Source organism: Abramis brama (genome assembly GCF_963993115.1).
Source record: "Abramis brama genome assembly, chromosome: 1".
Lineage (NCBI taxonomy): Eukaryota > Metazoa > Chordata > Actinopteri > Cypriniformes > Leuciscidae > Abramis > Abramis brama.
The window spans coordinates 45,168,458-45,194,788 of record NC_139963.1 but is presented as its reverse complement, the minus strand read 5'-3'; the positions used below and the strand labels follow the sequence as shown (position 1 = coordinate 45,194,788).

The window sequence follows — 26,331 nt, the reverse complement described above, 5'->3', positions numbered from 1 at the left end:
TTTTAAAATTATTCAACAAGGTTTGCATCGCTAATAAATCATCTGGTTTAAATCTGATATCGACAAAATGTGTAACTTTTGTCAGACTCTTGTGCATTTATTTTGTCACTATAATTTTACTACATTATTCTCTGGAAATGTTCTCCACTTATGTGATTGATTATTTGTACTCTCATTTTTCATTATATTGGGAAAAAATGTTTTGATAATACTTGGGGGAAAAAATGAAAATTGGTTTCTTAAAGGGATAGTTCACCCAAAAATTTTAATTCTGTCATACTTTATTTATTCACCCTCATGTCGTTCCAAACCTGTATGAAGTTCCTTCTTCTGCTGAACACAAATGAAGATATTTTGAAGAATATTTGTAACCAAACAGTTGATGGGCCCCATTAACTTCCTTCTTTTTTTTCTTTTCTTTTTTTTCTACAATGGAAGTCAATGGGTGCCGTCAACTATTTAGTTACAAACATTCTTCAAATGATGACAGAATATTTATTTTTGGGTGAACTAACGTTATGCCTTTAACCAGTCGCACTTCTAAAATTGTTCACTTTATGTTGCGAATCAATCAACATTTCTGTCTACCATAAATAGTAAAAAGGTTGTAAAAAGGTCAGATACGACTATTTTAATTATTAACGGTGTATTTTTAATTGAATGTCTATTATTAAAAGTTAAACATTGTGATTATTGTTCAGTCATTTGCTGAAACGACGCGCTGTCAGTTTATAACCGTCACTTTTCTCCGCGCTGTTGAGGACGGACCAATCACAGGCGTTTCTGAATGCTGAATAATGATTTCCACACCATCGTTTAATGGACATTGTTGTGCTGCATTCTCATTTGTATTTCAGATATTACTTTGTGCTTTTATTAGACTTGAACGATTATACGTTAAAGTGTCAAAATCTCAGCAGTAAGATAAAAAACGTCGTGAAAATTGAACGTGGCTCAAAGTGAAATCAGCTTTCTGAGCCGCCAGACGCTTCTAGAGGGAAAATAATATTTTTATTACGTATCAAAGAAACGATTTTTACATAAACACTTACCCTTCACTTAATAAACGTCATCTTTAATTTTTGACAGCAAATGTTGCTATCTAATAATATCCATATCGGACACCTGGGGGCGCGAGACAGCCGAGGAAGCCGAATCCTCCGATGAGGAATATCAAGTTTTGTTGTTGTTGTTGTCTTACAGGCCTCATATGGACTCTTAAATATGATGTATTAAATAAGTTCATTTTAAGGGTCCAATACCCAAAAAACAAATGGCAGTCCACAACATAATCTCCAAAATGCCCCATTAAAGCTCCTTGTCCTGTATCATATTAACAATTTTATAATTGGGCTTTGTATTTTATAGGCCCGAAAATGGATTATAAATATGTCTAAATGTTTACACTACTAGTCAAAAATTTGTAATAAGTAATTTTTTGCGACTCTTGGCTGCATTTATTGAATCAAAAATACAGAATTAACAGCAGTATGAATTAATAACATAAACAAAAATAAAAGTTGTATTGTGAAATATTATTACAATTTAAAATACCTGTTTTCTATTTAAATATATATTGAAATGTAATTTATTCCTGTGATCAAAGTTGACTTTTCAGCAGCCATTAGATTCTGCTTTTTAAATGCATGCATTTAATTTTGAAATTAAAATGTAAACACAATGATTTCTTTATTCATTATTGATATCAATAGTGAATTAAGTCATTAAAATTAAATATATGGGCAACAGAACTTCAATGGAGTAAAAAGAAATCAAAACAAGCATAAAAAACGCATAATGTCAAATCACTGGATTAATTACTTAGCAAGATGATCTACACTTTAATAAAAAAGTATCAAACATGGAGTCGTTTCCATATTCCTCAGTTTTATTTATAATATCAGCACATATTCGTTGTACAGTGAGGATGGATGTCCTCGTTACAGAAAGCCCGGCCACCTCTGCGTCATTCACCTTTACATACAAAACACGTGTTTAATATCACATACATGAAGAGGAGGGGACCGGACACGAGCAGATTCCAGTACGGCGACGGCTTCCCAATCATATATTCCACAACTCATTTCAGAAGTATAAATACAATTCCAGGCTTATTTATTATTCATTATTTTATATCGGTTTAAAATCACTATTCTGCATCCACGAGAGAGAGAGAGAGAGAGAGAGAGAGAGAGAGAGAGAGAGAGAGAGAGAGAGAGAGAGATTGGGGCCAGACCGTCGCGTGTGTCCCATCAGAGGCCTGTGTGTGTGTGTTTATACGCTTTACAGATGTGTGTGTGTGTGACGAGACAGAGAGAGAGTGAGAGAGAGGGAATCATGGGTAGGAGGTATATTACAGTCGAGCTTGAATTAAACACCGGTCTGCGGTGCTCTTGTGTACGTTTTCCCGTTTTTAATACTGCAGTTCTGTGATGAAGCAAATCTTTACACCATGTTCAGACGCGCTCGTGTGTGTGTATGTGTCAGTCCACGTACATCGGGGAGCTGGGAGACGCGGGCATCATATCCAGGATCATGCAGACGTAACTGCCCACGTCCACCGTACGCTCCTCGTAGATCTGAATGAAGGGATGTTTCTGACAGAGAGAAAGAGAGAGATGTTTGGTTTACTTTCTTTTCTTTGACTGAACAGCACTTCTGAATTTATTTCACTTCAGATTTCCTCCTCAACCCTCGCAATGAACCTCTCAAACGCCTTTATCACAGTTGAAGCGTTAACGGGTCACAAGATGTGGATCAAAGGAATACTAGTTCACCCAAAAATGAGAATTAGCCCATGATGTACTCACCCTCAAGCCTCATCCTAGGTGTGTATGACTTTCTTCTTTCAGACGAACACAATCAGAGTTATATTAAAAACATACTAGCTCTTTCAAGCTTTATAATGGGAGTGAATGATAACTGAAATCTTGAAGCACAAAAAGTGCATCCATCCATCATAAAAGTAATCCATACGACTCCAGGGGGGTAATAAAGGCCTTCTGAAGCGAAGCCATGCGTTTGTGTAAGAAAAACACCCATATTTACAACTTTATTATCTCAGTGTTATGAAGTTATGTCATTTTCTTACAAAACGCATCGCTGTTCAGCTGAAGAAAATCAGAAGTAAGTCATATAAGAAGTAAATTATGGGATAATTTTAATTTTTGGGTGAACTATTCCTTTTAGATGGCTTAAAATAAGACAAATACTTTAGAAAAATATAAAACAGCTAAAAAAAAAAACAAAAAAAAAAAACAATTAAGACTTAAACTGACATCATTCTTATTATTTTATTTTATTACCTCAACAACTGTCATATTTATTTAAGAAGCAGAATTCCCAAAGTCTTCAGGGGAAAAAATGTAAAACTCCTCACAAAATACTGGGAAATTCAGTTCTTAAATTCTGTGATCTAAAATCAAGCTTTGAGGTTAAAGCGTGAAATATGCATAAGGGAACGTGCAAAGTTCAGGAGCTGTCAATCAGTTTTTAAACTATATAGTCCATCAGTGTAGCAAATTTATTTATTTATTCATTATTATTTGATCTCTTAGATAAATTAAATCATTAAATATTTAATAATAATAATAATTAATAACTATTTGTTAGTAGAAATAAAATAAACAATAACTGAAATAAAATGTAACAAATTTAACAAAAGTTACTAAAATTCTTATTTTTTTAAATGAAAAGAAAAAAAAAGAATTTTATTACCATTTAATATTGAATAACACATATTAATAAAAAAAAATTGTAGTATTGCAAAGATACTAAAATAATACCGCAGCAATAATAATTAAAAAAATATTTTATTAATACAAATATTTATTATTATTTTAATGTTGTTGTTGTTGTATAATAATTATACAAATGCTGTTTAAAAGTGTATATACCCAATGACTTTTGATTTGGATAAGGATTGTGAAAATAATTTTATAGAGACAAAGAGCAATTTTCAGCCAATCAAACATTTTGCAGCATCATTTCCATGGCCAAGGTTTTATTAAATACCATAATTTTTCCAGTCCTAAATACTTCAACAACAAAAAATCCCCCCCCAAAAAATCCCTGATATGTCCAGGTTTTCCATAACAGTAGAAACTCTGCAGGACAGATATCATGCTAATTAACTTAGCGTGTAACAGATTATCCTAAAAAGGCAGACACGCTTTCAAGAAGTGCTGAACGTCACTTTAGCAGGAAACAGAAACTCACCAGAAGCTCTTTGTACTTTGGCCTCTTTGACTCGTCCTTTGTAAGGCTGTTAGAGACAAAAACAATACAATATTTAATTAGACCCATAATTCATCACCAGCTCCTGCAGTGTCTCTGAACGACCAGCAGGAGGCGTCATGTGCGTCATGTGATCAGAGTTATTATGTCCCTCATGCTGAGTCTGCAAACTCCCAGAAAGAGGAAATGCTCAGAGATCACAGGGTGTGTGTGTGTGTGTGTCTCACCACAGGTTGACGAAGTTGATGAATTTGGGGGAGAACTGCCTCTCCTCGGAGCTGCTGAGCTGCGGCGGGTCGCCCTTCACCACCTGCGTCAGCTGATCGAACACACTGTTCCACTTCGGGTAGGGGAACCGTCCTGTGGCCAGTTCGTACTGAAACACACACACACACAATAACAGCACTGCATCACACTTTCAACATCACACAAGCGCTGACACCACATGACGGATCACACATCATTCTCACCAGTGTGATTCCCAAACTCCAGACGTCTGAGCGCACATCATATCCCTGTCTGGAGGCGCTGGGGTCTATCCTCTCCGGCTGGAACACACACACACACACACACACACACACACACACACACACACACACACACACACACACACACACACACAGTCAACATTTACTTTACTTAATTCTGCACTCATCATCAGTGTATGGCATGCTATTCTAAAGATAGTATATTGAAAATAAAAACAGTATATTAATATATTAGGAATATTAATAAATAATCAGAGCATGCTATTCTATTTACAGTGAGGAAAATAAGTATTTGAACACCCTGCTATTTTGCAAGTTCTCCCACTTGGAAATCATGGAGGGGTCTGAAATTGTCATCGTAGGTGCATGTCCACTGTGAGAGACATAATCTAAAAAAAAAAATCCAGAAATCACAATATATGATTTTTTAACTATTTATTTGTATGATACAGCTGCAAATAAGTATTTGAACACCTGTCTATCAGCTAGAATTCTGACCCTCAAAGACCTGTTAGTCTGCCTTTAAAATGTCCACCTCCACTCCATTTATTATCCTAAATTAGATGCACCTGTTTGAGGTCGTTAGCTGCATAAAGACACCTGTCCACCCCAAACAATCAGTAAGAATCCAACTACTAACATGGCCAAGACCAAAGAGCTGTCCAAAGACACTAGAGACAAAATTGTACACCTCCACAAGGCTGGAAAGGGCTACGGGGAAATTGCCAAGCAGCTTGGTGAAAAAAGGTCCACTGTTGGAGCAATCATTAGAAAATGGAAGAAGCTAAACATGACTGTCAATCTCCCTCCGACTGGGGCTCCATGCAAGATCTCACCTCGTGGGGTCTCAATGATCCTAAGAAAGGTGAGAAATCAGCCCAGAACTACACGGGAGGAGCTGGTCAATGACCTGAAAAGAGCTGGGACCACCGTTTCCAAGGTTACTGTTGGTAATACACTAAGATGTCATGGTTTGAAATCATGCATGGCACGGAAGGTTCCCCTGCTTAAACCAGCACATGTCAAGGCCCGTCTTAAGTTTGCCAATGACCATTTGGATGATCCAGAGGAGTCATGGGAGAAAGTCATGTGGTCAGATGAGACCAAAATAGAACTTTTTGGTCATAATTCCACTAAACGTGTTTGGAGGAAGAAGAATGATGAGTACCATCCCAAGAACACCATCCCTACTGTGAAGCATGGGGGTGGTAGCATCATGCTTTGGGGGTGTTTTTCTGCACATGGGACAGGGCGACTGCACTGTATTAAGGAGAGGATGACCGGGGCCATGTAATGCGAGATTTTGGGGAACAACCTCCTTCCCTCAGTTAGAGCATTGCAGATGGGTCGAGGCTGGGTCTTCCAACATGACAATGACCAGAAGCACACAGCCAGGATAACCAAGGAGTGGCTCTGTAAGAAGCATATCAAGGTTCTACCGTGGCCTAGCCAGTCTCCAGACCTAAACCCAATAGAGAATCTTTGGAGGGAGCTCAAACTCCGTGTTTCTCAGCGACAGCCCAGAAACCTGACTGATCTAGAGAAGATCTGTGTGGAGGAGTGGGCCAAAATCCCTCCTGCAGTGTGTGCAAACCTGGTGAAAAACTACAGGAAACGTTTGACCTCTGTAATTGCAAACAAAGGCTACTGTACCAAATATTAACATTGATTTTCTCAGGTGTTCAAATACTTATTTGCAGCTGTATCATACAAATAAATAGTTAAAAAATCATATATTGTGATTTCTGGATTTTTTTTTTTTTAGATTATGCCTCTCACAGTGGACATGCACATACGATGACAATTTCAGACCCCTCCATGATTTCTAAGTGGGAGAACTTGCAAAATAGCAGGGTGTTCAAATACTTATTTTCCTCACTGTATTAGGTATATTAATTTAATAATAAAAACATTCTCAATTATTATTCATATTCAATGTATTATACATTTGGTTACTAGATATACTATTAAAATATACAATTAATATATTTTTATTACAATACAATTGATATTAAATATATTAATAATATATTATCATTATTTTTATTAAATGAAAACAAAATATGTATTTAAGTGTATTATTGTGCGTATTAAAAAAAATGAAGAAAAAATCAGTGCATGTTATTCTAAAAAATAATAATCATCTATATTAATATATTAGGAATATTAATTTAATCAAAGTATTATCGATTAGTATTCATATTCAATGTATTTTTATAATATTAAAATATTACAATTAATATATTTGTATATAATACAATGAATACAATATATTAAAATATTATTAATATTATTATAAATAAAATATGTATTTAAATGTATTATTTTACAAATTAAAATAAAGATAAAAAAGAAAAATAATTAATGCATGTTATTCTAAAAAAACATTATTATATTCTCTCTAATAATAATAATAATAATAATAATAATAATAATAAGTATTTATATTATGATTATTATGATTATTATAAAAATAATAAATTTCCTCCATTTCTAGATTTTTCTGCTTAAACATTGGCAGGGAAAATAATATTAAGTTTAAACAATGATAAAGTCAAGTCCCATCTTTTGTGTGATTTATTGCTGAATATTGTGTTTCACTGATAAACGTCACATTACTACACAAGTTAAACGTGTTGCTAAAGTGGTTTCATGATTCTAAAGAATGGCTTTTTCATGCCGCTAGAAACACTAAAGTCATGCATTCCTTCATTCAGGAGACACACACACGTACGGATAAAGAGCCTGAAAGCTTGATTTAGATAAATATATAATCATATCAGACTGTCTGTGCTGACCCAGATCTTATTTTGGCACAAATCATTAGTGCATGTTATTTAAAAATAATAATAATAATAATTGTATTAATAAATAAAAGTAATAATTTACTTTAAATTGATTATTCTACATAAAATAGTTAATCCTGAAAAATGTATTCTGGTTGATCACATCCAGTTCCTGTCCGACATGATTCACAGCTGAATATTCTGTCTAACACAGACATCACTGGATAAATGCAGTGCAAATGTTCTGGTGTTTTATGCAGCTTCTGCCGATTAATGTTTCATGACTTTAAAGAGCCACGATGATCACGGGTTCATTTCTCAATGGACACGCGACTGATAAAATGTCCAGGAAAAGACGATTGCGCAACTGCAAGAGCGCAGCAGAGTGACTCTCCAGCACATCAGATGCTTCACAGGTCAAAACAGCAGGAAAACAGATGTGCTTCTGTCCAGACAGACAGACGGCAGCATGTGTGTGTGTGTGTGTGTGTGTGTGTGTGTGTGTGAGTGTGTGTGTCACATGCTAACAGCTGTGCGTGTCAGTCAACACATGATTAAAGACTGATGATGTCATAATGCAGTCGGGATGAGATCACTCGCTCAGATTAGACTATGACATCATCAGCAGCAGCAGCGACTGCAGAGCGGAGGTTCATTCACAGATACTCCTGCAGTTACATCACTCTACACACACTCGACAGCACATTACACACATGCTTGAGGAAATTAACAGCTTTTGTCAATAATTGACTTTAATAGTTGTTGTCTTTTTTCAAATATTGTTACAAAATGTGATAGCAATGCTATTTAACAACTATAATCACATTCTGACCGCATCAAAGACTGCATGTCCAAGAAATGGCATTAAAAGCATTTTTTATATATATAAATAACTAGAATAGAATAACTTATAATTATATAATAATAATAATAATAATTGATAGCATACAATTTTTTACATATATAAAGTGAGAGAGAACTAGAGAGAGAGAGAAATTAGCTATACATGTTACACATACACTAGTACCGTTTAAAAGTTTAAGGGTTTTTTTTTTTTTTTTTTTTTTTTAGAAATTTTATTTAGCAAGGATGCATTAAATTGACCAAAAGTGACAGTAAAGACAGTTATAATGCTACCAAAATGTTATATCTCAAGTAAATGCTGTTCTTTTGAACTTTCTATTCATCAAATAATCCTGGAAAATAAAATGCATCACATTTTTCACAAAAAAATATGAATCAGCACAACAGTTTTCAACACTGATAATAATCAGAAATGTTTCCTGAGCATAAAATCATCATATTAGAATGATTTCTGAAGGATCATGTGACACTGAAGACTGGAGTAATGATGCTGAAAATTCAGCTTCGATCACAGGGATTTATTCACATAGATAAAACAGTATCTTATATCTTATTTTGAATTGCAATAATATTTTTTACTGTATTTTTTATCAAATAAATGACACTAATTTATATATATATATATATATATATATATATTTATATGAATGTATAACTGAATGACTCTTACTGCCATATACGGTCTGCATCCGGCATCTCTGGTTTTGGCGATGGAGTCGACCAGCTGTCCACTGATGCCAAAATCACACAGCTTAATGTTGCCCTTCCGGTCCAGGAGGATATTTGATGGCTTTATGTCTGCAGAGAGATCATGAAACATCATCTAAACCTGAGAGTCTTCTTACAACATGCAAACAAAACTAAACACAGCATCATCATTCTGCCTCTCTTACCTCTGTGAATAATTTTCAAGCTTTCTTTTAAGTGGTTAAGTGCTTTCACAGTCTGAAACCGACACAGAAGAGCACGTTAATGAACGCTAACCAATGCGCCGCTTATTAAAAGCCCTGAATAAAATATGCAACTCACAGCTAATGTTATTTTCCCTAAAATCTCCTCTGGAATCACTTCGTCTAAAGAGGAATAAACGTATTTGTAGAATTTGTCGAAGGAGATGGACATGAGCTCCATGCATATCCAGCAGTCCCCCTAAAGAAAAGAAAAGAAGCACAAAACAAGTGTTTATGTGTTTAGAAAGACTCTCTGAAAACATGAGAAGGAAAGCAGACGAACCTCTCTGAAGAGAGCACCGTAAAACTGGACGATGTAGGGGCAGTCGCTGCTCCTCATGACCACGTCGAGATCCATCAGCAGCTGCTTCTGCTCGCGCTCGTCTACCGTCGACCTGATCCTCTGTACACACACACACACGAGCATTAAACATGACCGTCGGCAGAGATTCTGTTCCACAGCGCAGCTTATTATTATCTGATTGATTTCATATCGCACAGATAATGTATAAAACAAGCACTGAACAAACATTCAGAGGCTGTTTGAAATGAGAGAGAGAGTCAGTATAAACCTATGGAGATGATGTACATGTTAATGCAAACAAGAGCAAGAGCAAATAGAAACAATGGAGGAAGTGATGCTTATTATGAAAACAAGGGTCAGCCTACATATTTTTTGATTAATATTAATAAATAATATTAATATGTAAAATTATTAGTGCTGTCAAATCGATTAATCGCATCTAACATAAAAGTTTGTTTTTATATAATATGAGTGTGTACACACAAATATTGGTAACACTTTATTTTACAGTGTCTCTTGTTACATGTACTTACCATAGAAATAACAGTAAATTATGCATAATTACATGCAAATAGCCCCCAACCAAATCCTAATCCTACCCTAACCCTATAGTAAGTACATGTAGTTACTTAATAGAACTTAATTAACTCAGAACTTAAATATATCATTACACCTTTATTACATTGACCTTTATTTCTATAGAGCTTTATACAACATCACAGTAATAAAGAGGAAAGTAACAGAATTAATGATGCTAACTTCATCAAATATGAGAAAGAAAAAGCTAATTCTGCAGTAAAGCTGCTCTAAACAGACAATAAAGTCATTATTCAGCTGAAGTTCAATATTGATTCAATTCAGCTCAATAACCATTATAAGTTTATCACTTATGAAAAGAGTTCAGCTATAAGCAGCTCTACAGAAGACAATAGTGTCATTACTCTGAGTCAGAAGTACAAAACTTTTTGTGGACATACCTGTGTGACCAGCAAAGATAAAGGATCCCCTGTTCAGGTGGTACTAGTCGTGTCAAGCTACATTCTTCAATATTGTTTAGGGACCACCACGAACCTCACAAAATTGGTCAAAACCAACTAATTATGCTTATTTTGACTAATTTTCTTGGAGGTGTACAAACGACTTTCATTTCTAGTCTGGTAACCTGACACGACTTTGTCTTCCTGGTCTATACTGACTGCATCCAGCAAGCTTGCCTTTTTTAGAAAGTTCTTGCAACTTTTTTGTTCAATTTTTATTCAATTTAATCTGTGAAACGAGTTTAACTTTCAAAACCAACCTAAAGTATAAATGAAACCAGTCAATAACTTATGATATCTGAACTCTTGCAAATAAAGCTTGATTTATTTACTTGATTTATACAAAAGATGATTTTCAGAGTGATGCCATAGATAGAAGAACCACAAAGAGCCAAAAAGAAATTGTTTTCTTAGTGTGAACATTTGAATATTCTAAAGAACCTTTTGTGGAATGGAAAGATTCTAGGGATGTTGAAGGTTCTACATGGAACCACTGAAGCCAATAAAGAAGACATATTTGTAAGAGTGTGTCTTACTTTGACAGCCATGATTTGTTGACTGGGTTTGTGCACCATCTTGTTGACGGATCCATACGCTCCTCGGCCGATCTCCCCGAGATCCTTCAGGTCTTCCGCCGTGAAGTCCCAGTGCTGCTCCGGAGAGATCTTCAGCTTCCCAGACGACTCGATACTGTGTGTTCGCAGCCGTTCTCTGAGAAACACAGACGTGCAATGCAAAGAGGTTCAGGGTTGAGCTAAGACCAAACCGAAGACTAGTCATGAAACTCTTCAGAGTTCAAGTTCAGAACGCTCAGATGCAGGAGGTGTAGAATAGAAATGACACATTAATTCTGCTCAACACTTCTACGAATCACGATTGTTCTCATCTGACAAATTTATTTTTACATTTCAGTAGAATTATTGCACAAGAGAATGTCAACTCATACAAAGGGTTTATTTTCCCTCATGTAGTTTCCTGATTCATTATATTTATCATACACATCACCATAGATTTTAGCAGATTAGAGACGGGCAACAATATAGAGGGAATGCATTGACGTCACTTCCCCGGACTGAGTGGCAGAAGAGCTTCTGCGTGACTGGATTTAATAGTGGAAACTGCAAAAAATTTGCCTGTGAACGCTTTATACAAATACAATATAATCCGGGTGATCACTTATATCAATGTTATATCATCTCATCCAGCCCTAAAACTTGTATAGTTTTTTGTCAGTGTTTATTTAAAAAACAATTATGCAGAATATACAATGGAAAATATTAAATTTATGAGTTGTCAATACAATATATAACAATACAATATACAGGGTATGATTTTACCCATAAAATCTGCATATTGACACAAAATTATAACTGCAAATCCACCTTTCGCTGCCTGGATCCCGTTGTTTCTATGAATTGCAGCGATTCATTTGCTTCTCTGTTCTGTAGCTTTCGGCAGTCTGTAAAAATATACCTTGTCTTGTCAAATCTAGTCGTACGGTCAATCTCAAAGCTCTTTCCCGTTTTAGATGTGTTTTGTGCGTTTTCGCAGCATTCACGCTGAAAACAAATACTGCTGCTCAGTCTTTTTGCCACTCAGTGGCCGTAACCGCAGTCACTCCAGCTGACGGTGACGACTTAAGCAATAAGCCCCGCGACGCCGTGTTTTACAGTGGATTTAGAACAGCTAAGCAGCGTTGTTAGCGAAAAACCCCTTAGCTGTTCTAAATCCACTATAAAACACGGCTTCAGGGGACTTTATAAAACTGTTACTCCATAAAAATATTCATTGTAATATTTATTTTATTCATAAAATAAACACCAGCAACAAAAAATATGTAAGGGATGATGTAGAGCGAGGCGGTTGTTATAGCGAATACAACCCCGACAGGCTGATCAGGATCTTGAATTGAATTGTATTGCTTCCGCTAAAGAAAATAGTCCGTTCCGTCTCTAAGGTTAGAATCCTGCGTCCATAGAAACGCAATTTTGCATGGCAACAGTGTGTTATACTCATTATCAAGCAATAACAGACCGCATTCTACATTAGAATTCAGCCAAGTCATGTAATAAAACGTTATAACACATGTATTCCTCCGCCACGCAATGTAGTTCCATAGAGGTTGCTAAGCAACACATGCAGCAACAACTGATGTAATGCGGTCACAGGTGTGTGTTTGTTGAGTAATTTACAACGGCTTCGAATGCGGCTCAACCAATCAGAATCAAGGACTGGAACTATCCGTTTTATAAACACGCATAACCTCTAGTTTATATTTCATGACAGTACAAGCCATCACAGGAGTTGGATCTAAACTCTGCGAGGAGATAACTGAGTTTGATCAATGTTTTAGCATCAGTCAGATGTGAAAGAGCCGTCAGATGATCCGTACTCACATGTGTGGGTTCTGGAAAGGAAGTCCGGCAGTGTTCAGAGTGATTCTGGAAGTAGTTTTGACTGGAGGACTGGCAAAGTTTAACTTCAGGGCTTTACGTTTACCTGACAGAGGAGGAAGAGACACACACACACTCAGACGGCTTGAACACAAAGTTGCGGGTGTATTTTGTTCAGGCTGCCATAGGATGATGATGATGATGATGATGAAGTCTATAACTAAGCCATGGAAGATGTGGGAAGAGACAACAGTTGACTAGAGACATGCACATCGGAGCACCAGGAGAGGAACCCGAGAGCCAGATTTCCTAAAGCCATCGGGACACACTGAGGGTTTGAAACATGTTCAATGTACAGTGTGGAAACACACGGAGGACGACGACGGCTTTAGCAAATCTGGCAGCAGAGGACAGTGACTGCAGTCCGACATGCTCAAACCCTGCGCTTAACATCAGCAAATCTTCCCCATCTACTGTGTGTCCACTCACGGCAGACAATAGAGCGTTACACAGATCTGATCACATCCGGACACAAAACAGGAGATACAGAAGAAACTCACCTTCACCTCATGCAAAACCCAAACACTGAATGATGTATGAATCCATCATGTGCACCACAAACGAGAGGTGCAGCGTCCATCATGAGCACTACAAATATCCCCCACGGCAATGAAGCCGATGCACAACATGACAGCTAGTGATGCAGTGACAACATTAAACAAAAGATTGAAAACAGAATTAAAGTTTTCTTTGGCCAAACCCGAAAATAAAGTTTAGGTAATTATATCTGGGATTTTTCTTTGTTCAAGGCGTGTCTTCAGGAGATAAACTAAAGGTCTTTGTAGTAAAGTTATTGATATTTTGATGAATTATACATATTGCTACTCTAGAATCAAAAATGCATAAATGAAGAAGTGGCAATTAAATTAAACTCCGAAACTATTTCTGCCGAAACTTTCTTTCACTTTAAAAAAATTATTTTGCAGTTTTGTTAATTTTTGGTTTTGTTTTTTTTGGTTGCCACAATTTCGGTGCATCACTGGACAAAACTTTAAAATAATGTTAAAACAAGACCATTAAACCAAATTCAACACTGAGTTTTAAGGAATAACGTGTGTCAGAGTGCTGAATTATTACAAAAAATAATGCATTAAAGTGGGTTATCTGACTTATCAAATCTTTAAATGAATTAGAGTCAAATTATTTTATATAATTACATCCCTTTCCAATACTTTTGTATTTTTGGTCAGTACTAGCCCTACTCAGTTTTCTGAAGGTATTAAAAGTAATTTATGAGAAGAGAACATTTGTATTTTTTCTTTCTTGCTATATTCTTTTGCTATAATGACAGGGTAGTTTTGTGACACCATTTCTGCTCTTCTCATAATAAAGAGATGCAGAATTCAGCTCACAATCCTGAGGAACTCTGGGAAGGACTTTCAAAATGTTATTGTTAACCAAAAGTTTACAGAGATGACATTCACCAAGCTATAATCCAATGCTTCTGTTTCCATATACACAAACTAGACATGCGAATTACTGGAAATTAATTTAGGTGACGAATGAGAACCAAGAATATTAAGCACCAAAAAATACCTTCAGATTAATAGAGAATCCATGTTTAAAGAGTCTTTTTGAGGGTTAACACATCTCTGTGAAATTAAGGGCTATTTTCCCTCCACCACAAGAATGTGAGGATTCGAATACCAGAGGAACAGCATTTCTGAAATCTCACGGCATGTGCGTCCATGTCCCAACAAGCTTGTGTTTGTTCCAGATGCACATGCCAAAAACATCCCAGCACCAGCAGTGCTCGAACACTAAACAAAATGCAAACCCAAGAAACCGGGAAGACAGCTACAACCCCCAAGGCAATAATCATCACTGCACCGGTTAGTAGAAAAGCCGTCTAAAGCACCAGAAGAAACATCCACCAGAGCTTCCATTAATCAAACACCACAAACTGATCAATACAGTAATACACGTGTGATTATTTCAGTAATCTGGATCAAGTAAAGGCTGATTTTGGTGAATTTGATGGACTAAATCAAATGAAAGTGAGGACCAATCGACTGTCCAGAAGTCAATGGAAGCTCGAAGCTTTAGACTTGTGCCGATTTCTCGCTGAACTCCTCTTTATGTAGATGTCCGGTACAGAAGAACATTTGAGTTATTATCAAAACGGAAGAGCTGACTAGAGGTCGACTAATGTGTGTTATTTAATTACAACATCTAAAGAGAAGAGTGAGAGAAATAATGCTGAAATAAACATAACACAGCCTGATGATAAATGAGATGTGAGCAAAAATGCTGAGGAAATACTTATTGTACACAATATTTACTAAAAAACTAAGAATGGAAAATGAAATAAAAATTTTAGGGAATATATATGATTCTTTTAATGTTAAAGGGATAGTTCACCCAAAAATGAAAAAATTAAATCATCATTTACCCACCCTGGCATTGTTCTAAAGCTGTATGCCCTTATGGATCACAAAAGGAGAAATAATAAATAAAAAAAATGCCTTGCTCCGCCCATCCATATAATGGCAGTGAATGGCGACCAGCATTAAGCTTTTTAAAAAAGAAGCAAAAGTATCACAGAATGATCCCATGCGACACGTGCCGTATATTCCAAGTGTTCTGGGGGAATACAACAGGGTTTGGTGAAAAAAATTAAAAATAAAAATGAATGTATTATTTAATGTACAAAATTCTTGATTTAAATAGGTAAATGCTTAAGAGTCTATGACTGGATCATTATTGCAGTGATTATTATGTTTCTAGCATGTTATGTTTGATAACCGTTCTTCTAACGCTAACTGATGGAGTGTGTAGCTTTTCATTTCTTAAACAGCCATGTAGGGAGAAACATCATGGCCATATTCCAGGAGGACAATATCAAGATTCATCAGACTCAAACTGTGAAAGAATGGTTGTGAGGAGCTTGAAGAATCATCCTCACACATGAATCGGCTCTTCTGAGTCGTGATCTTAAACTCACTGAAAGTCTTCAGGATGTGCTGGAGGAGACTTTACAGAGTGCTGGACTCTTGCATTGACAAATACAAGATCTCCGATTCATGCTACACTCTCCAACAATTAGGGTTAGAAGAACTGTTGTCAAACATATAACATGCTAGAAACATAATAAACACTGCAATAATGATCCAGTCATAGACTCTTAAGCCAAACAGTGACTTTTTATTTGGCTGGGCAGTGAACAACGGCAAGAAAACCCAAAGAAGTATCTTTCTTCACTGAGTCAAATATCACCAGACCTGAACTCTGTTTGTCAGATGATAGTTATAATGACAGATGTCAACGCGATAACTTCTTGTAACGACGAACACAGCGGATATATTCACCTCCAAGAAGAAGGAACATGGGTTGTATCTTTTTGATATTTCTCAGCACTTGTGTGCTTTTTCTGGGCGAGACGTAGTAAACTGCGGCGCTAATAGAGTCTCACGAACGAATGCGCACGTCATGCACAGAAGATCAACGGCCATGTCAAGAAGTGTGTTAAATAATGCATTCAATTTCAACACCAAACACCAAAAAACCACCAAACCCGATCGCACACACTTGGAATATACGGCACATGCCACTTGTGATACTTCTGCGTCTTTTAAAAAAAAGCTTGATGCTAAGTCGCTATTCACTCTCAATATATGGACGAGTGCAAAAAAGATATATATATTTTTAATTCTCATTCTGTGGTCCATTAAAGAAAGACGGGCGTACGGCATTAGAACAACACCAGGGTGAGTAAATGGTGCCTTTCATTCAAGGGTGAACTATCCCTCTAAGCTGATCCAGGACTCTCTCAGGACAGAGCGACTAACTCTAGCATGCAGAGCGGTCAGTCGTAGACCGGCACAAGTCTAGCAGAGCCCGCGTGAGGACAGATTAGTGTCGAGGACAGAGGACAGGCTTCCCCAGACGCGAGCACAGCGGACAGACACGGTTTAGGAGGCTTGGCTTACTTTGGGGAAGTCCAGACAGGTTTATCTGAAACCCTGGTGGTGAGAAGAACAACGAACACTTCACTCATCAACACAGAAACAGAGTTTGATCTGGAAAAACACCTTCATTTTGTCTCCATAACCTGATCTTCATAGCCATAAAGTTCCCATTAAACCTCAAACTGTAAGAAAACCAGCTCCCGTTGAGCATCTGAACCGCACTAAAGCAAACCTTTGTGCCGGGATGTGCATCAGCGAACCGGTAAACATGGGAAACATGCAGAGGAGTTTCACACACAACAGCAACCGGAAATCAGCAGAATGTAAAATAAAGGACAATACCAGACTAAAAAAAAAAAAAAACATGAAGAAGAGAAAATAAAATATTCGGCAGTTCTGGGAAGAACAATTTCACAAGGTCTCACCGTGGTCCGGCATCAGGGAGGATTGTGGGTAAGAGGAGGCAAGAGATACAGGAGAGAAATATCATGAGGGGAAATTATGCATTTCATTTAACAAATTTTAAACAATCCGTCCAGCTGAACTTCAGAGCGTTAAGAAATGCAGCCTATGTTGGAAAGAGATTCATGTTAGGTTATGACAGATACACTGAAAAACATTGATTAGGTTTTACAATTTTCACACAGAAATTGCGGCAGTTTATGTCAAAAAGAAACACTGTCACTGAATTAAAAGTGAAACTCCGAATGGAAATAACTACAATAACAGCTTTATTTACAACTCATTTTTACAGTCTAAACAAGGAAGTTTTGCAACACAAATACGTAATGAACATGATCTACAAAAGGTTTATCTATACACAAGAACGCTGAGATTAACTTCATAAATCATGTGATGATGATTCATGAGCGTTTACTCCTCCTGTTCATGTGAAGCCAATGAATAACCTTCCCAACCAAACCAGGCAAATCACATCCGACAGCGCTTTCAGGAAATACAGGAATGGACTGGTGTGATGTTGGAGAAGCACGGGAAAAACTTTTTCAGACAAAAACAGGCCAAACACTGATGCAAAACTGAAGGGTTTTTACGTGGAGATTCAAATTTAACTTCATCCTAGAAGTAAAACTCAGTGAACTGGATAATAACTGTAAAGAAACTGAAACCAGAATTACATATGCAGTATTTCTACACAATAACTAATCAGCAAACATGCACTGACAAGTCATCATCTCATCATAAAACATGTCTGCTTCATATTTCACCACAAAATAAGACTTAAAAAATATAAAGAACTGCATGAAGTAAATAATTATTTTTACTGTTTTACTGTCATTTTTACTGCAGAACCTTAAAATATTTGGAGTAGTACAGCCATTTTAATACAACAAGATCTGCATGAATTAAAAGCAGTAAAACAAATACTATAATGATGTATAAAATCTCAAATAAATATTAATACTCAAAGTCTATAGTGGCAGTAATAGAGGAACTGAAAAATCTTCAATATCAAGACTAATAAAACTACAATAATTGTAATGATCTTGTTGACTTTATGATAAACACAATTCAAACACATCGGTGTCCTTGTTCAATCCTGCAATCTTTCAGTCACCAGCTCATATCTTTTAACCACTACACCAAACCATTACCAAAATAAACCAAGACCATTGAAAGAGTCGCATTTCAAGCTAAAATTAGTACTAATTATTGTTAGAGCTGCTGTCTGCTTTCCACACATATACACATCTGATGTTAAACACAAAAAATGTAGCCTACACTATTATGGCTGGTCAATGTCCTAAATGAACCCACATTCTACCTTAAAAAATGTTATGGTAAAGTTATGGTAGATACTGCCCTAAATGACTCGATCCCAAAAATATAAATCATTAACATATATCATGTGGTAGAATCTGAGTCATAAAAATGGCCAAATAAAAAACATAAACAGATTTATGTTGTAGTTAACATCAGGGGTTTTCAAAATGGGGGCGTTGAAAAGATTAGAGAAAGAGTGTAAAATAAATCATATGGGAAAAAAATGTGCTTAAAATAAATAAGGAAATAAATAAATAAATGTTTTATTAAAATAAGTTTTCTATATATACATAAAGCATGTTTAAATAAAACAATATATATAAAAAATAAGTTAAATAAAAACTGATTAAAATAAATAAGCAAATGAGTAAATATATATATATATATATATAGTAAACAAATTAGTAAATGAATAAGCTAAATAAGGAAATTAGTACAATAGTAAAGTACAATATTGTGTAGAAAAAACGTAATGTAACAGTAGATTTTGGACGTTTATCATATTTTGGACGTTTTTAATATTATGTTTTCATAGTATAACTTGCGTATTTACACAAGAAACTATAAAGATATCTTTTAAATGTTGATGATCATATTTGGGGCCTTTATTGGCATCTTAAAAATTGAAAACCTCTGGTTTATGTGATTGATAAATCATCTAGACTAGCATCTTTCCATTGATTCAAGAGTCACTTCCTTAAGAAATCAGCTGTAAATATGTGTGTGGTGATCCACAAATGATTTAAACAACATCTTAATCTTTTCATTGATTAATAAACAACATTTTAATCCCCAAAGATTCACGCGCATTTACCTGAATTTCACATTAGCATTAAGGTATCGTTAGCCTGTTAGCCCTCCAGCTAAACATGTCAACAAACTCCAATGACAGCCAGAAAACAAACAACGGCATTAAACGAATTAATATAATACTAACAGAGACATGGACATACAAAATATTAATTTATAAACAGTTTGCATAGTAAATAATGCATTTATGAGGCTGAGAAATGAAATTTCCACAGGCCTGTCAGTGTTTGACTAAAGCAGTTAGCCGTGCAGCTAACAAGACTAACATTAGAATGAAAACTACAAGTGTAAAGGCGACTGATTTGAAATAATACTAACATTCATTGCTAGTAAATGCGATGCTAAATCAATGGCTGAGTGAAAGCTGCAGCGCTGATAACGCAGTGTGTGTGTGTGAGATGTGTGTAAACTGTCATCGGATCTGATGATATAACGCTGCGGCTCGGCTGGTTCGGGCGGTTCGGGTGTGTTTCTGACCTTGCATGCTGCTCATGGTGCTCATGCTGCTGCTGCTGATGTGCTGCTGGCTCTGGCTCGGGTGCTGCTGTGCGGAGGAGGATGAAGATGATGAAGGGTTACTACTGGAGCTGGACGTCGCCATTTGGGTTTGACTTCCAGCAGCCAGCGCTGGGCTGCAATGCAGAGAGAGAGACAGACAGCAGACTCTCTCTCTCTCTCTCTCTCACACACACACACACACACACACACACACACACACTCTCTCTCTCTCTCTCTCTCTAAGAGAGAAATAATTGAAGGTTTACCAGAATTGACCCAGACCATGAGAATGACCATGCCAATATATTTGACAAAATATAATAAAATAATTCATAATTATATTTACGCAAAAAAAAAAACGTATATAATAAAATAAAAAAATAAAAAAAGATTAATGAATAAACATAGATTTATTGTTTGTTTGACTGATTCTCGTTTGCGTTGTAAATCCAATGCCATGTGAGGACAAATGTCGTAAACTTCATTTCCCATAATGCTTCATCCCGCATTCCGTCATATCCGGAAAACTGTACAGTTATAAAGTGTTTAGTTAAGAGAGATGTTAATAAACTCATATGAATAAATAAAGAAGAGTCCAAATGACGAACAAGATCAGAGTCTCGTTTTCCCAGATCATCTGGAGAGTCTGTAATTTATTCATGTCAGTGTTTTTCTCGCTGGCGACTTTCGTGCAGGCAAATGTTACTTCAGGTTTATTTACATACAATGAACGCAAATTACATAAGAGGTGATTATTGTTAATTAACCGCTTATTTGTGTGTTTATCTTCAGATAAATGATCCGGATGCTGTTTTGTGGATGGTGAGGCTTCCCTTTCACATTAAATGAAACATTTCTGCTGCTCTATAACATGCTTGTGGTCTGATATTGTTTTATGTTTATTTCTGCAGGGTTATGCTGTTCCAGCTGGATTGTGCTTTTTGATTTGCTGTCAACAACAAACAACAGGAAAGAAAGTGAAGAAGTTTTTCATGAATCCAGCTGAGCGATTCTGCCATCTAGTGGAGTAGAAACACTCCACATCTGTCAGGAGACACAGTTATCATGCAAATATCAACCCAGTAACTACATTTTAATACGATTTTGTTATTATCTGATATTATCTGGTTCATTCATTCAAAATTCAAGTGGAACACATTGCATTGCATTGTGGGATACAGTATTCCTGTACATTATATCGCTTATTTTAAAAGGTCATCCATCCAGATGTTTTGTGCGAACAGAATATGTGCAGATTATGTATATAATAAATAGTAATAGTCAAAATGCAGTTTCCCAGTTTATTAATTTAACATTAATACAAATATTATATACATGTTTTTACCTCATTAGAAATAATGGATGGATATTGCAATAAAAAGACGAGACAAAAAATACAGACTGTGTTCAAACTAACAGTACATAAAGACTTTTTCAGCTTGTTCTTCACACAAAACTACGACATCTGAACACATTCATCATTCACATACAAAATCCCACATGTTTTGACCATCATTACACTGTAAATGATTTCTGTTGTTTTCACAGCATTGTACTGTTTTTCTCAACAGTTTATTGCTGTATAACCTATGTCACTAGATTTAGTTGCTTTCACAGTATTATTTTGTATATTCAACAGTTATGTACTGTGCACACAGTTGACAGTATGTTACTGTAGATTTTCAATGCATTCTGGGAAATTATTAGTTACTGTAAATCTAAATACAGCAGTGCAAATTGACCGCGAAAAACACCACACACAATTCCACAGGACTACTTATCCTGATTTATGTAAGGATAACGTTATAACGTTATCCTTACATAAATCAGGATAACGGGTCCTACAGTCTAACAGTCTTAATTTCTGTCAGTGGGGGGTGCAGGAGAGCTCGTTTGAAAGAGTTTTTCTGTTGTGACTCAGAGCATCGCCACGTCTTTTCTGCCGACCTGAAACTTCGTCATATGGTAAGTAATAAATCTTAATATTTGTATGTGTTCTAGCTTATAACTTTAAAGTTATTTAGAGAATAGCTGACCACGATTTCGATATTAAATTTATTCTCAACATTTTACTATAAGCTGTGTACAATATGATAGGCTACTCTGTTTCAATGTAGTTTGGGACATGTTAGCCTACTGTAAATTTAAATACAGTAGTACGAAATGACCGCGAAAAATAACCACAAGCTGCCATTTTATGAAGAAATCTTCAGTTCCCTGAGTAGCCTAACTTTGAGAGCGCAGGCCTTTGCTTATTCGCATCGCAGTGTCTGTCGGCGAAGTTTTCGTCATAAATATCTGGTTAGTGATGAATCTTTATATTTTTTTTATGCAAACTAAATAGTGGCAGGTTACCGTTAGTTTAGAAGAACTGCCCGCGGCTTATGTTCTAACGCCTCCTTTAAGTCAGAAGCGTTTTTCCTTCATGTTGATAGCTAGCCTACTTGATTAATAAATGTGATTTTATTAACATAGATTGCAGCCTCTTATAAGGTCAGAATGATCTAATAATTTTGTTATTTACCATTTTAAGTCAGTGGAAGCGCCCGCGAGTTCATTATTTTATATCATACGGTTTATATCAAATCGATCAATGTATCCTGAAATCGGATACCCAAGGTTAGGATTCGGATTTTTGTTATAAAATTAAATTTTCGATTCCTCTTATTGATTTATTTGCGCTTATTTTCGTCTAAATCAGAATTTTCTTTTACACGTCTGTGAGGACCTGACCTGGCGATCTGCCAGGACCTTGTGCAGTTGCCTCAGTCTATGTTCATTCATACACTTTTGTTACAAATTGGTTTCTATTAGTAACACCAATTGGTTTTTATTTTGCACAAGTGATGGTTTAGAGCTTATCCCCTATTGTGATGTGACTTATTACAGATGATGCTACACATTGTGATCACTCTTGATTCAGTTGTAAAATATTTTTTATTGTCAGGATAAATCCTGAAAATTCTAAATGCACATCACAGTTCCAGGTGAGCAGAAAGAGTGGGAAGGTTGTTCGGAGGAAGACCATGGCCTTGAATCCACACGTTGCATCTTACATCAGGGACTTTGCAGAATATGATTGGCAAAATCATTAAGGTAAGAGTAATATTAGGGATGTGCAGTGGAGTCCATATCTGTAGAAATGATTTGTGTCTGAATCTGTATTTAGAAAAATCCAAAAAGGGTGGAAATGACTTAAACCATACATTTTTCAAATTGATAGTCTGTTTTAAAATATAATCATGTTCCCTTTACAGTTTCCATTTAACAGATATGCCTTGTATAAGTCAAAGAATTCATATTTTTATATTATAATTGTAATTATATTTAATTAAATAAGTTTTAATTAAAACATGAAATGGTAAAAATAGGGTTGAGTGATATGGTCAAAAATCATATTGATAAAATGTTTTATATCAGTCAGTGTTGATAATTATCACAATCAATGTCAAATATGTATTTCTTTTAAGTTTTAAATGTTCTCAAACATACATAAAAAAATGAAGACAACAGGTAAAGTAAAACTATAATGAAATGTAATAGGGGTGGGAATCTTTTTGATTCTACGATTCGATTCAAATCGATTCTTGGGGTCACGATTTGATTCAAAAGAGGCGGTACTTTTGAAATTGGGAATTCTCTTTTGAATCAAATTTTAATTTGATATACTGTATGCATAGAATAGATTTAAAATATATGATCAAATCTAAAATCAAATCTATGCATATATCTAAATGAAATTTGATTCAAAATCAAACAGCAGAGAAATAAAAAGCAGCTACTGTTAGTCCCAATTGAGTGGGAGTTATTTAGTTTAAATTATACACACCTCATATCTGCGTTAATTTACTCTAACCCGCTGCCGCTCAGCGTTCACATTAGCCTCTCACGCGTCGTGAGCTCACGCACATCTTTTTCATCATTAAAATGAGTAAGCATCAAATCGACAGACATATCTATGAAAGGAACTGACTATCATAAGCATCGTAAGCCTAAATTGATTGTAGGTACCATTGGTGGAAATTGTTCTATAATCAATTTAAGGTTACAATACTTTGGGGAAACGCAGCCCTGATCAGTGACCGATTGTTTGGAGTCAGAGATATAGAATATGGGCCATTGCCTTCTCAATATTTATTACTTTAGCTTCTGATACAGGACATGTTCATTCTCTTTTACGGAGTATTTGTTCGTTACCACAGAAAACCGCTTGTGTGTCCATGTTGAACGTGTTTCTTGTATGTAAAAACTAAAGTAGCCTACCTAAGCTATTTTCTGTGAATGTGTGAGACTTCCAGTTCATTAACTGCTAAAGGGAAATTCACAAGATGAATAACAAAGTGCTGTAAATGATAAAAAATTTGTGCTATAAACTACTGTTGACAATTATGACAAATTCAATACATCAAAATATCAAGAAGCATAACAAGCTTTTTTGTACTGCTAGAAATAACTGTAAGCGGATGACACCGGAAGACAGACACATTTCATTTACAAATGGCCATGCCCACTGTAAAAATAAGGTGGATACCATAGGCAAAAAAAAAATCTCCTAAAAAGGTGTTGATAATTGAGTTAGGTTTTTTTTTATTATTAATTGTATGTTTTGCCTCTGATTGATTTGTGCTTATCATTCCTTGCAGGTTTATCAGAAGTGTTGTCGCTCTTCTTCCACTTGACACCATCACTACCCTCCTCACCTGGCCTTCATCCTCACCTGTATTGCTTTCTTTCTAAGTTTCTTTTTTACCTGTTCAGGATAATTTTTGCATGAATTGAAATACATGAATTGTTCACTGATTTTAATTATTAATTATATAATGTTCATTAGTCTTCTTTTAAAGCAGATTTTTATTGTTGTGTTATATTACATTATTATTACTAATGTATTGTTTAAAAATACACAATAAACCTTGTTGTGCAGTTAAAGCTTCAATTGTTCTTTTTTCTATTTCCCATTAACAGTTAAAATAATATTCCTACGGATTTTCTACATATTCTACAGGTTACACAGTAGCACTATAAAAGTCATAAAATAACATTTCATGACTGTATAATACTATACAGTATTATTACAAATCAACGGTGTAATACTGTGCTTTAACATGGTAAAAAATTACAGTAAAATAATGTATTTAATTTTACAGAATGCTTAACAGTACTGTATTTACTGTTACAGTAATTTTACTGTTGAATGAAATACAGCAACTACTGGATAATTGTTGCCAGTAAGTTACTGTTGATTTGACAATAAATTTTTTACAGTGTAGAGATTATGGTAGAATTTCGATTTATAAATGAATACATTTGATGATCTTTAGAGTCATTATTGTGGAGGAGAGACTCCAATAGGAGAGACAAAATAGACTCTCCCGTTCTAAAAACATGATGCTGAAATTAGTTTTTGTTCTCTGAATCTCCTGAATTATAAACTAAATGTACATTGCATTATATGTGTGTCTTAATTCTTTAATTGCTTTATTCAGTCTCATAGTCTCTGATGTCCATCCGTCAGGTCACTGCGGATGCTTGTTTCTTATAGCACAGATTTTTCTCTCTTGGTTTCGTTGGGATTGTTGAAGTTGGTTTACAGCTAGATTCAGTCTTAAAAGAAAATCACCATTACATGAGAAAAAAAAGATTTATGCCACAATTATCCACATATTTACAGATATTTGCAAAGCCAAAAAACACATAAAAAAGAAGCTGAATTACAAATGAAGGATAATATTGAAAATCACTATCAGCACTTGTGAGAGTTTGAGCAAACAGCCGTGTTTTACAGTGGATTTAGAACAGCGTTGTTAGGACGCAGAGCAGAGTTATTATTGTTTTTATAAAATGGTTACTCCATAAAAATATTCATTTTAATATTTATTTTATTCATAAAATAAACACCAGCAACAAAAACATATGTAAGGGATAATGTAGAGCGAGGCGGTTGTTATAGCGAATACAACCCCGACAGGCTGATCAGTCTTGAATGAACCCTGAAGGGGTTGTATTCGCTATAACAACCGCCTCGCTCTACATTATCCCGATTATTACATGGCTACCTACCAAATAAATCAATAATTTGACACAAAATACACGGCCTATTATCAAGAAATAACACACCGCATTCTACATTGGAATTCAACCAAGCCATGTAATAAAACGTTATAACACATGTATTCCTCCGCCAAGCAATGTAGTTCCATAGAGGTTGCTAAGCA

At 35.5% G+C, this 26,331-nt stretch overlaps 2 protein-coding genes and 1 long non-coding RNA gene across 5 annotated transcripts in view; 1 reads left to right on the top strand and 2 right to left on the bottom strand.

Annotated features, from left to right (window-relative positions):
- Nucleotides 1-1,867: 1,867 nt before the first annotated feature.
- On the bottom strand, nt 1,868-20,346 carry map2k4a (mitogen-activated protein kinase kinase 4a). 3 transcript variants are annotated; one of them, XM_084122922.1, is made up of 12 exons: nt 20,096-20,325; nt 17,048-17,080; nt 13,062-13,164; nt 11,202-11,376; nt 9,608-9,727; nt 9,404-9,523; nt 9,268-9,319; nt 9,045-9,172; nt 4,707-4,784; nt 4,464-4,612; nt 4,219-4,264; nt 1,868-2,597 (listed from the first exon to the last, which is right to left on the bottom strand). In XM_084122922.1, the coding sequence occupies exons 1-12, from the start codon at nt 20,217-20,219 to the stop codon at nt 2,484-2,486; spliced, it is 1,242 nt and encodes a 413-aa protein (XP_083979048.1). In that variant the 5' UTR covers nt 20,220-20,325; the 3' UTR covers nt 1,868-2,483. The 3 variants fall into 3 exon arrangements, with proteins under 3 accessions (XP_083979048.1, XP_083979049.1, XP_083979050.1); XM_084122923.1 differs by lacking the exon at nt 17,048-17,080 and having other exon boundaries at nt 20,096-20,346; XM_084122924.1 differs by lacking the exon at nt 17,048-17,080 and having other exon boundaries at nt 13,062-13,152; nt 20,096-20,305.
- Nucleotides 20,347-22,145: 1,799 nt separating this feature from the next.
- Nucleotides 22,146-26,331, top strand: part of LOC311088216 — a 4,477-nt gene continuing 291 nt past the window's right edge. Inside the window, exons 1-2 of the long non-coding RNA XR_014607468.1 lie at nt 22,146-23,212; nt 24,760-26,331. The exon at nt 24,760-26,331 is cut by the window's right edge and continues 291 nt beyond it. This is a non-coding gene — a long non-coding RNA (uncharacterized lncRNA). The remainder of the gene's footprint in view (nt 23,213-24,759) is intronic.
- The window catches only part of LOC311088181 (uncharacterized protein), a 20,628-nt gene continuing 20,035 nt past the window's right edge, over nt 25,739-26,331 (bottom strand). The window contains exon 17 of the mRNA XM_084121912.1: nt 25,739-26,331. This exon is cut by the window's right edge and continues 1,220 nt beyond it. The gene's annotated coding sequence lies outside the window, so the exon portion shown is untranslated.